The following is a 12,785-nucleotide window of genomic DNA, read 5'->3' on the forward strand; positions in this document are numbered from 1 at the left end:
CGGCCAAATTTTTAAAATCTGTTCCTGGCCATTTTGAAGGCTGCTCGCAGACGGTATTATTAAAAGCCGGCTGCTGCGCCCGGATTTGCGCGATTGGTAGCGCCACGACGGATGGCTCCGCGACCCTCCCGAAGGTCGTGCCCCTGAGTTTGACAATGCCTGCTGTAGTCTAAAGCCATTACAGCACATAAGCAGTACTCTAAAGCCATTACAGCTCGTAAGCAGCCCTTTTCGCCCCTTGTGTTCATGTTAACTCTCCGTATTGCAGTCTGATCTGTCCCATTCCCCCGCTCTGTCCCTATAGTCCCTGAATTTCCCTCATGCGCCCATCCAATTTCCTTCTGAAATCACGCCTCGCCTCCTCATCCACCTCCCTCGTGAGTCCCAGGTCATCACCGCTCACTGCCTAAAAATGTTCTCCCGCAGATTTACCCCCCCTTCCCCCCCCCCCCCCCCCCCCCCCCCCCCCCCCCCCCCCCCCCCGGTATTACTTAAACCTGCGTCACCTGGTCCAGATTTCTTTGTTCCCGAAACCATCTTTCCTCAGCCACAAAGCCGTTGTGTCTCTTTTGTCTCTAAGTTTGTGGTTCATTCTGGTCCCCACGCAAAATGTCCCCCCTTTGAATAAGCAAAGGTCTTGAAGGGAAAGCTGATTGGATGAGGTCGGAGATATATTTTCGCTGAAAAAGAGACCTGCAGTTGGAGCTTTACGTCATGTTGAAGATAGTCACAAGAATGCCAAATTTCAAAGGGAGCAACAATTTATACTGCTCGAGGGTAGGGTGCCGGTTGGTAAATAGGGCTTGAGCCATTTATTCACTCTGCAAGCTTGACGCCCGATCAGACTATCGCTCACATGTAACACGCAGAACATAATGTCTAACATTAGATCTGATTCTGTGATTGGACAGCACTCAATGAACAATCCTGGGTGTGTTGAGAACAATGTGGCTCACTTATACTTGCTATATATTCATATGAAGAGACCTGTCCTTTGCAAGCAAAAGGAACATGTCCAGGGCTTTATTTGAATTAAAAGCATGCAGGACAATAGTTGCCTGGTGCATTCTCCATGGCAATGATTTTATCAACTAGCCAACCAACATGTACCCACTTCCCATGCGGTATATGCGGGGCTGGTTTAGCTCACTCGGCTAAATCGCTGGCTTTTAAAGCAGACCAAGCAGGCTAGCAGCATGGTTCGATTCCCGTACCAGCCTCCCCGGACAGGTGCCGGAATGTGGCGACTAGGGGCTTTTCACAGTAACTTCATTGAAGTGACAATAAGCGATTTTCATTTGCTGCTGCATTGAAATTTGGCATTCTTGCATTCTGTCCTGTTGAGTGCAAGATGAAAAACTTCTACAGCATGTCTTTTTTTTCAGCAACACTCAAACTCTATCAAGAGACTATTGATTTTATTTTTCTTTCTCTGCAGCATCATGGATGGAATGACTGAGGCCTGCATTAAAGGAGGGATTGAGGCCTGTTACGCCTCAGTGTCCTGTGTCTGTACCTTGCTCGGTGCCCTGGACGAGCTGAGCCAAGGGAAGGGGCTGAACGAGGAGCAAGTGCGTCACCTGCTGAAGCATGCGGAGGAGCTGAAGGGCGGCACCGAGTCCACGCGGGAGTCCATGGAGATCAGCGAGGCCGACTTCAGGTGGCAGAGGCGCATCCTGTCGGCCGAGCAGGCTCACTGGGAGGCGAGCAACGAGAAGAGCCCCGACATCAGCATCAGCGTCACCACGGACACCGGCCGTACCACTCTGGAGGAGGGCATGGGCCAAACCACCCCGGAGGAGAACCCCCAGCTCCTGAGGAACCACTTGGAGTATTCCACGGTCCTCGATATTAATGAGGCACTGAGTAAGATACCAGGGCTGGGACTGGAGCAGGGGGAACAGGTGGAAGGAATTCACCGAAACAACATCAACACTTACCCAGATTTGGCAAACTTCTTATCGGTCGACCCCAGGACTAATAAGCCACCCGGATCCCGGTATAGCGAAAGTAATTTCAGCATCGATGAGCAGGACATTTCCAGGACTGAGTTTGACTCCTGCGACCAGTATTCGATGGCAGCCGAAAAGGACTCAGGGAGGTCGGACGTCTCGGAGATCGGCTCCGATAACTGCTCCCTGGCGGACGAAGAGCAGACGCCCAGGGATTGCCTGGGTCACAGGTCACTGCACGGAGCCACCCTGACCTTGAAGGTCCTGAAGAATCAGGAGGCTGACCAGCACAGTGCCCGAATCTTCGTCCAGTCGCTCGTTACTCTGCTCCCTCGCCTCCTGTCTCTCCAGAACCCAGAGGAGGTAGATTCTTCCATCCAGAGCTTTGCCTCGACATTCTGTTCGGGTCTACAGTCAGGTAAAGATTTCCCCTCTCCCATCCCCAAACACTTCAAAGATTCAATGCCCAACAGTGAAATGGCGCCATTTGGAATAAACTCAACTTCTGAGCTGTCTTTGGAAAACAAAATCAGGAAAATGCTGGAATTACAGTCGATAGCTCCAATCTTCCACACTAGTCTCTCATGTATGGCTCAGTCAATAACGCAAATACTTTGACGGTAGTAGGTCATGGGTTCAAATTCCACTCTGGTGATTTGAGTGGGTAATTTAGGATGACACCCCTGTGCAGTACCGAGGGCGTGCTGCACTGTCGAAGGCGCCATCTTTCAAATGAGAGGTTGAATCAAGGCTCCATCTCTTTCAGATTCAGGTCGAGCTCGTGGCAATTCCTCACTGGTTTATGTGTCTTGATGTAAAGATGTGGCTGGGGGAAAGAAACAGCGGGAATTTGAGTTCCCCCTCAAGATTACCTTGGAGCTATTTTGTCAAAGATCTGAGGAGTGTTTCCCCAGTGTCCTGGTTTATACTCATCCCTCAACCAATATCTCTTCAACTGATTATTGGGTGACTAGGACACTGGTGGAGTTGGCTGTGTAAAATTGACAGCTGTGTCTCCTACAACAGTGATTATACTTCATAAGCACTTAATTGACTATAATGTGCTTTGAGGCATTCTGAGGTAATAAAAGGCACGCTATAAATGCAAGTTTTTCTCTTTTAGTACAGACAAAAGGGGCCGAATAGCCATACCAGTGCATTAATTTGGATGTTTTAACAGAGTCATGTTAGGGACAGCTTCAAAGATAAATGGCCAGTTCATTACTTAGTCCTTCTTGCGCCTATGTGCAGAATAAAAAGATAGTCTCAAACCTTCTCTATTAGGTCTACAAACTATGCATATTACTTCAAATTATCTCTATCACTTAGACAAGACGTAGGTTGATTAGTCAAAGAAAAGTACAGCACAGGAACTGGCCCTTCGGCCCTCCAAGCCTGCATCGACCATGCTGCCCGTCTAAACTAAAATCCGGAGTCTGTATCCCTCTATTCCCATCCTATTCATGTATTTGTCAAGTCGCCCCTTAAACGTCACTATCGTACCTGCTCCCATCACCCCTTCTGGCAGCGGGTTCCAGGCACCCACTACCCTCTGTGTAAAAAACTTCGCCCATCTCCTCTAAACTTTTCCGCTAGTAATTGACTATGCCCCCTAGTAATTGACTCTTCCACCCTGGGAAAAAGCTTATTGTTAAGGAAAATCCCCAGGCTTTTTACACGTACATAAAAAACAAGATGGTAGCCAGGGAAAGGGTTGGCCCACTGAAGGATAGGCAAGGGAATCTATGTGTGGAGCCAGAGGAAATGAGCAAGGTACTAAATGAATACTTTGCATCAGTATTCACCAAAGAGAAGGAATTGGTGGATGTTGAGTCTGCAGAGGGGTGTGTAGATAGCCTGGGTCACATTGAGATCCAAAAAGACGAGGTGTTGGGCGTCTTGAAAAATATTAAGGTAGATAAGTCCCCAGGGCCTGATGGGATCTACCCCAGAATACAGAAGGAGGCTAGAGAGGAAATTGCTGAGGCCTTGACAAAAATCTTTGGATCCTCACTGTCTTCAGGTGATGTCCCGGAGGACTGGAGAATAGCCAATGTTGTTCCTTTGTTTAAGAAGGGTAGCAAGGATAATCCAGGGAACTACAGGCCGGTGAGCCTTACGTCAGTGGTAGGGAAATTACTGGAGAGAATTCTTCGAGACAGGATCTACTCCCATTTGGAAGCAAATGGACGTATTAGTGAGAGGCAGCATGGTTTTGTGAATGGGAGGTCATGTCTCATTAACTTGATAGAGTTTTTAGAAGAGGTCACAAAGATGATTGATGCAGGTAGGGCAGTGGATGTTGTCTATATGGACTTCAGTAAGGCCTTTGACAAGGTCCTCCATGGTAGACTGGTACAAAAGGTGAAGTCACACGGGATCAGGGGTGAGCTGGCAAGGTGGATTCAGAACTGGCTAGGTCATAGAAGGCAGAGAGTAGCAATGGAAGGGTGCTTTTCAAATTGGAGGGCTGTGACTAGGGGTGTTCCACAGGGAACAATGCTGGGACCTTTGCTGTTCGTAGTATATATAAATGATTTGGAGGAAAATGTAACTGGTCTAATTAGTACGTTTGCAGACGACACAAAGGTTAGTGGAATTGTGGAAAGTTATGAGGACTGTAAGAGGATACAGCAGGATTTAGATTGTTTGGAGACTTGGGCGGAGAGATGGCCGATGGAGTTTAATTCGGACAAATGTGAGGTAATGCATTTTGGAAGGTCTAATGCAGATAGGGAATATACAGTGAATGGTAGAACTCTAAAAAGTATTGAAAGTCAGAGAGATCTAGGTGTACAGGTCCACAGGTCACTGAAAGCGGCAACACAGGTGGAGAAGGTAGACAAGTCATTGGCCGGGGCATTGAGTATAAGAATTGGCAAGTCATGTTGCAGCTGTATAGAACCTTAATTAGGCCACACTTGGAGTATAGTGTTCAATTCTGGTCGCCACACTACCAGAAGGATGTGGAGGCTTTAGAGAGGGTGCAGAAGAGATTTACCAGGATGTTGACTGGTATTGAGGGCATTAGCTATGAGGAGCGGTTTAATAAACTCGGTTTGTTCTCACAGAAACGACGGCGGTTGAGGGCCGATCTGGTAGAGGTCTGCAAAATTATGAGGGGCATAGACAGAGTGGATAGTCACTGGCTTTTCCCCAGGGTAGAGGGGTCAATTACTGGGGGGGATAGGTTTAAGATGCGAGGGGCAAGGTTTCGTGTCGATGTACGAGGGTAGTGGGTGCCTGGAACTCGCTGCCGGAGGAGGTAGTGGAGGCAGGGACGATAGTGACATTTAAGGGGCATCTTGACAAATACATGAATAGGATGGGAATAGAGGGATACGGACCTAGGAAGTGTGGAAGATTTTAGTTTAGATGGGCAGCATGGTCGGCACAGGCTTGGAGGGCCGAAGGGCCTGTTCCTGTGCTGTACTTTTCTTTGTTCTTGTTCTTCTGACTATCCACTCTGCCCATGCCCCTCATAATTTTGTAGACTTCTATCAGGTCGCCCCTCAGCCTCCGTCGTTCCAGAGGGAACAAACTGAGCTTATACAACCTCTCCTCATAGCTAACACTGCACCACCATCATGGAATCATAGAATTTACAGTGCAGAAGGAGGCCATTCAACCCATCGAGTCTGCACCGGCCCCTGAAAAGAGGACCCTTGTTAAGTCCACACTCTCTCCATATTCCCCTAACCCAGTAACCCCACCTAACCTTTTTGACATAAGGAGCAATTTAGAATGGCCAATTCACCTAACCTGCGCATCTTTGGACTGTGGGAGGAAACCAGAGCACCCGGAGAAAACGCAAACTCCACACAGACCGTCAGCCTGAATTGAACCGAGTCCCTAGAGCTGTGAGCCAGCAGTGCTAAACACTGTGCCACCGTGCCGCCATGCTGCAGCATGACTTGTCAATTCTTATACTCAGTGCCCCAGCTGATGAAGGCAAGCATGCTGTATGCCTTCTTGACTACCTTCTCCACCGTGCCTGTCAATACTCTTAAGGGTTCTATAATTTACTGTACATTTCCCATCTGTATTAGACCTTTCAACGTACATTACCTCATATTTGTCTGAATTAAACTCCATCTGCCACCTCTCCGCCCAAGTCTCCAAACGATCTAAATCCTGCTGTATCCTCTGACAGCCCTCATCGCTATCCGCAATTCCACCAACCTTTGCGTCCTCCGCAAACTTACCGCAAACTTACTAATCAGACCAGTTACATTTTCCTCCAAATCATTTATATATACTACGAACAGCACTGATCCCTGCGGAACACCACTAGTCACAGCCCTCCAATCAGAAACGCACCCTTCCACTCCTACCCTCTGTCTTCTATGACAGTTGGTGAAATTCTCGGCTCTGAGCGAAATGATCATCAGTCTAAGTTTTACTTCAGAGACTTGGATTCATGATTCCAGTTAACATTGTGTGTGCAGCACTGAGGGAGTGCTGCACAATTGGCGATGCTGTCTTGTGGATGAGATATTAAATCAAGGTCCTGTCTGTCGTCTCAGATAGATATACAAATCTCGCGGCACTCTTTCAGAGATGAGCAGGGGTGTTTTTCCACAGTGCCCTGGTCAATATTTATCCCTCAGCCAACATCACTAAAGCACTTATCTGGTCATTATCCTATTGCCGTTTGTGAGAGCTTGCTGTGCACAAATTGGTTGCTGTGTTTCCTACATTTGTTACGATCCCAGCTAATGGACAAGTCAGATCCCAGAGTGAAACCTGACTTAATAGATCCTAACTTTTTAGAAACTGCAGAGGAAAGTTACTGAGCAAATTCACAGAAGTCTGCGAATGAACTTTTAACACAAAGAATAAAATATATATTAAACAAGAAAAATGACCTATATTACACCAGACAAAAATGTTGGAAAGATCTCAATACAAGCACAAGAAGATGGACTTAAATTCCCATGATTTCTTTACCCTAGTAATATCTTTTTTTTAATAAACATTTTATGGAGGTATTTTTGGTATTTTAACAACAAAATAAACAATATTACTAAAGCTATAAACATAGTGCAAAAGCCGTCTCGCTTCCTGACAGGTCCCACCTTTATTAACCCCTTACTCTAAGCTAAACTAACCCCACCCATTTTCTGCTAACGATTAATTTTCCGCGAAGAAGTCGACGAACGGTTGCCACCTCCGGGTGAACCCTAACAGTCACCCTCTCAAGGCAAACTTGATTTTCTCCAAACAGAGAAAGCTAGCCATGTCCGATAACCAGGTCTCCGACTTCGGGGGCTTTGAGTCCCTCCAAGCTAATAGTATCCGTCTCCGGGCTACCAGGGAAGCAAAGGCCAGAACGTCTGCCTCTTTCTCCTTCTGGATTCCCGGGTCACCCGAAAATCGACACCTCTGGACTCATTGCCACCCTTGTCTTTAACACCGTGGACATGACGTCCGCAAACCCCTGCCAGAATCCTCTAAGCTTCGGACATGTCCTGAGCATGTGGACATGGTTCGCTGGTCCTCCCGCACATTTTGCACACCTGTCTTCCACCCCAAAGAATCTGCTCATCCGGGCCACTGTCACGTGGGCCCGATGAACGACCTTAAATTGTATCAGGCTGAGCCTGGCACATGTTGCGGACGAGTTGACTCTACTTAACGCGTCCGCCCATAGACCATCCTCTATCTCTCCTCCCAACTCCTCCTCCCACTTGCACTTCAGCTCCTCGGTCTGCGTCTCCTCTGACCCCATACGCTCCTTATAGATGTCCGAGACGCTCCCTTCTCCTACCCACCCTCTAGAAACTACCCTGTCCTGAATCCCCCTTAGCGGTAGGAGCGGGAAGGTTGACACCTGTTTACGTAGGAAGTCCCGTACCTGCAGATACCTGAATTTGTTTCCCCTTGCCAACCCAAACTGCTCCAGCGCCCTCATACTCGGAGAGCTCCCCTCTATAAACATATCCCCCACCCTCTCAATCCCTGCTCTCCGCCATATCCAGAAACCCCCATCCATACTTCCCGGGGCTAACCGGTGATTATTACAGACTGGGGACCAGACCGATTCGCCCTCTGCCCCCACATGTCTCCTCCATTGCCCCCAGACTCTCAGGGCCGCCACCACCACGGGAGTGGTGGAGTACCGTGCCGGCGGGAACGGCAGAGGCGCAGTTACCAATGCCCCCAGACTAGTGCCCTTGCATGAAGCCCCCTCCATATGCTCCCATAGCGACCCTTCCCCCACCACCCACTTCCTGATCATGGCTATATTCTCCGCCAAGTAACAGTTACTAGAATTTGGCAACGCCAGCCCGCCCTCTCCCCAACTCCGTTCAAGCATTACCTTCCTTACCCGCGGGATCTTGCCCGCCCAAACAAAGCAAGAGATCACTTTGTTGACCTGTTTAAAAAAGGACCGCGGAATAAAGATGGGGAGACATTGAAACACGAACAGGAATGTCGGGAGGACCGTCGTCTTCACCGTCTGCACCCTCCCAGCCAGAGACAACGGAAGCGCGTCCCATCTCCGAAAATCGTCTTTCATTTGGTCTACTAGTCGGGCCAGATTTAATTTATGCAGCCGGTTCCATTCCCGCCCCACTTGAATGCCTAGGTAGCTAAAGCTTCCCCCTAATTTTTCCCAGGGGCTTCCCAGGGGCTGGTTTAGCTCACAAGGCTAAATCGTTGGCTTTTAAAGCAGACCAAGCAGGCCAGCAGCACGGTTCGATTCCCGTACCAGCCTCCCCGGACAGGCGCCGGAATGTGGCGACTAGGGGCTTTTCACAGTAACTTCATTGAAGCCTACTCGTGACAATAAGCGATTTTCATTTCATTTCATTTTCATTAATGTGGCAGGGGGATGGGAACAGGATTAGGAAGTTAGGGGTCAGTAAAGAAGCAGCAACTAAAGCCAGTAAGGTACGAGACAATAAACTCAATGTGACTAAGGGGAAGAGTAGACAGGGAAGAGATTATGAACGCAAAGGGACAGGTGGTCTGAGGTGCATTTGTTTTAATGCGAAAAGTGTAGCAGGTAAGGCAGATGAACTTAGGGCTTGGATTAGTACCTGGGAATCTGATGATATTGGTATTACTGAGACTTGGTTGAGGGAAGGGCAGGACTGGCAACTGAATATCCCAGGGTATAGATGCTTCAGGAGGGATAGAGAGGGAGGTAAAAGGGGTGGAGGAGTTGCGTTACTCGTCAGAGATGATATCACAGCTGTGATTAAGGAGGGCACGATGGAGGATTCGAGCACTGAGGCAATATGGGTGGAGCTGAGAAATAGGAAGGGTGCAGTAACATTGTTGGGACTTTACTACAGGCCTCCCAAAAGCGAGCATGAAGTAGAGGTACAAATATGCAGACAGATTATAGAAAAATGTAGGAGCAATAGGGTGGTTGTGATGGGAGATTTTAACTTCCCCAACATTGAATGGGATTCGTGTAGTGTTGGAGGCGTAGATGGAGCAGAGTTTGTAAGGAGCATCCAGGAGAGTTTTTTAGAGCAGTATGTAAATAGTCCAACTCGGGAAGGGGCCATACTGGACCTGGTATTGGGGAATGATCCTGGCCAGGTGGTTGATGTTTCAGTCGATGATTACTTTGGGAATAGCGATCACAATTCCGTAAGTTTTAGAATACTCATGGACAAGGACAAGAGTGGTCCGAAAGGAAGAGTGCTAAATTGGGGAAAGGCAGAGTATAACAAAATTCGGCAGGAGCTAGGGAATGTGGATTGGGAGCAGCTGTTTAAGGGTAAATCCACATTTGAAATGTGGGAGTCTTTTAAGGAAAGGTTGATTAGCGTGCAGGACAGACATGTTCCTGTGAAAATGAAAGATAGAAATGGCAAGATTAGGGAACCATGGATGACGGGTGAAATTGTGAGACTAGCTAAGATGAAAAAGGAAACATACATAGGATCGAGGCAACTCAAAACTGATGAAGCTTTGGAGGAATATCAGGAAAGTAGGACGAATCTCAAACGCGCAATAAAGAGGGCTAAAAGGGGTCATGAAATATCTTTGGCTAACAGGGTTAAGGAAAATCCCAAAGCCTTTTATTCATATGTTTTTTTTTATAAATTTAGATTAGCCAATTATTTTTTCCAATTAAGGGGCAATTTAGCGTGGCCAATCCACCTACTCTGCACATTTTTGGGTTGTGGGGGCGAAACCCACGCAGACACGGGGAGAACGTGCAAACTCCACACGGACAGTGACCCAGAGCCGGGATCGAACCTGGGACCTCAGCGCCGTGAGGCGGTTGTGCTAACCACTAGGCCTTTTATTCATATGTAAGGAGCAAGAGGGTAACTAGAGAAAGGATTGGCCCACTCAAAGACAAAAGAGGGAATTTATGCGTGGACTCGGAGGAAATGGGTGAGATTCTTAATGAGTACTTTGCATCGGTATTCACAAAGGAGAGGGACAAGATGGATGTTGAGGCTAGGGATGGATGTTTAAATACCCTAGATCAAGTTGTCGTACGGAAGGGGGAAGTTTTGGGCATTCTAAAAGACATTAAGGTGGACAAGTCCCCAGGAGCGGATGGGATCTATCCCAGGTTACTGAGGGAAGCGAGTGTTGAAATAGATTGGGCCCTAACAGACATCTTTGCAGCATCCTTGAGCACGGATGAGGTCCCGGAGGACTGAAGAATTGCTAATGTTGTCCCTTTGTTTAAGAAGGGTAGCAGGGATAATCCAGGGAATTATAGACCTGTGAGCTTGATGTCAGTGGTAGGCAAACTGTTGGAGAAGATACTGAGGGATAGGATCTATTCACATCTGGAAGAAAATAGACTTATCAGTGATAGGCAGCATGGTTTTGTGCAGGAAAGGTCATGTCTTACAAACCTAATAGAATTCTTTAAGGAAGTGAAAAAGTTAATGGATGAGGGAAAGGCTGTAGATGTCATATACATGGACTTTAGTAAGGCGTTTGATAAGGTTTCCCATGGCAGGTTGATGGAAAAAGTGAAGTCGTATGGGGTTCAGGGTGTACTCGCTAGATGGATAAAGGACTGGCTGGGCAACAGGAGACAGAGAGTAGTGGTGGAAGGGAGTGTCTCAAAATGGAGAAGGGTGACTAGTGGTGTTCCACAGGGATCCGTGCTCGGACCACTGCTGTTTGTGATCTACATAAATGACCTGGAGGAAGGTATAGGTGGTCTGATTAGCAAGTTTGCAGATGATACTAAGATTGGTGGAGTTGCAGATAGTAAGGAGGACTGTCAGAGAATACAACAAAATATAGGGAGATTGGAGAGTTGGGCAGAGAAATGGCAGATGGAGTTCAATCCAGGCAAATGCGAGGTGATGCATTTTGGAAGATCAAATTCAAGAGCGGACTATATGGTCAATGGAAGGGTCTTGGGGAAAATTGATGTACATAGAGATCTGGGAGTTCAGGTCCATTGTACCCTGAAGGTGGCAACGCAGGTTGATAGAGTGGTCAAGAAGTCATACAGCATGCTTGCCTTCATCGGACGGGGTATTGAGTAGAAGAGTTGGCAGGTCATGTTACAGTTGTATAGGACTTTGGTTCGGCCACATTTGGAATACTGCGTGCAGTTCTGGTCGCCACATTACCAGAAGGATGTGGATGCTTTGGAGAGGGTGCAGAGGAGGTTCACCAGCATGTTGCCTGGTATGGAGGGTGCTAGCTATGAAGAAAGAACATAAGAACATAAGAACTAGGAGCAGGAGTAGGCCATCTGGCCCCTCGAGCCTGCTCCGCCATTCAATGAGATCATGGCTGATCTTTTGTGGACTCAGCTCCACTTTCCGGCCCGTACACCATAACCCTTAATCCCTTTATTCTTCAAAAAACTATCTATCTTTACCTTAAAAACATGTAATGAAGGAGCCTCAACTGCTTCACTGGGCAAGGAATTCCATAGATTCACAACCCTTTGGGTGAAGAAGTTCCTCCTAAAAGGTTGAGTAGATTAGGATTGTTTTCGTTGGAAAGACGGAGGTTGAGGGGGGACCTGATTGAGGTCTACAAAATTATGAGAGGTATGGACAGGGTGGATAGCAACAAGCTTTTCCCAAGAGTAGGGGTGTCAGTTACAAGGGGTCACGATTTCAAGGTGAGAGGGGGAAGATTTAAGGGAGATGTGCGTGGAAAGTTTTTTATGCAGAGGGTGGTGGGTGCCTGGAACGCTTTACCAGCGGAGGTGGTAGAGGCGGGCACGATAACATCATTTAAGAGGCATCTAGACAGGTATATGAACGGGTGGGAACAGAGGGAAGTAGACCTTGGAAAATAGGCGACAGGTTTAGATAAAGGATCTGGATCGGCGCAGGCTGGGAGGGCCGAAGGGCCTGTTCCTGTGCTGTAATTTTCTTTGTTCTTTGTTCTTTGTACTAATCTAAACGGCAGCTCCCCTAATCGCCGCTCCTGTCCCCTCGCCAGGACCGCAAACATCTCGCTTTTCCCCATATCTAGCTTATACCCGAAAACCGGCCAAATTCCCCTAGAATCCTCATGATTTCTTCCATCCCCTCTATTGGGTCTGATACATACAGAAGCAGGTTGTCTGCATAGAGCGAGACTCATCCCCTCCGGCCCCATAGGGGGTTCTGACCTGTACAGCCTACTGTAGAAATCCCTAAACGCCTTATTCACCCCTGCTGCATCTCCAAACAGGTTCCCATCTCCGTCATTTACTTTCCCTATCTCCCTGGCTGCCTCCCTCTTTCTAAGTTGCTGCGCAAGCATTCTGCTGGCCTTCTCTCCATACTCGTAGATCGCCCCCCCCCTCGCCTTTCTCAGCTGCTCCACCGCCCTCCCTGTGGTTAACAAGCCGAACTCCGCCTGTAGCCTCCGCCGTTCCCTTAAAAG

General features: G+C 47.9%; 1 protein-coding gene across 1 annotated transcript in view; it reads left to right on the forward strand.

The window, feature by feature from the left end:
• The window catches only part of arfgef3 (ARFGEF family member 3), a 178,175-nt gene that overhangs the window by 97,802 nt on the left and 67,588 nt on the right, over nt 1–12,785 (forward strand). The window contains 1 exon segment of the mRNA XM_038816316.1: nt 1,439–2,370. Within this exon segment, the coding sequence (XP_038672244.1) occupies nt 1,439–2,370 (932 nt within the window).

This window comes from Scyliorhinus canicula, chromosome 1 (assembly GCF_902713615.1).
Source record: "Scyliorhinus canicula chromosome 1, sScyCan1.1, whole genome shotgun sequence".
In the NCBI taxonomy this organism is placed as follows: Eukaryota; Metazoa; Chordata; class Chondrichthyes; order Carcharhiniformes; family Scyliorhinidae; genus Scyliorhinus; species Scyliorhinus canicula.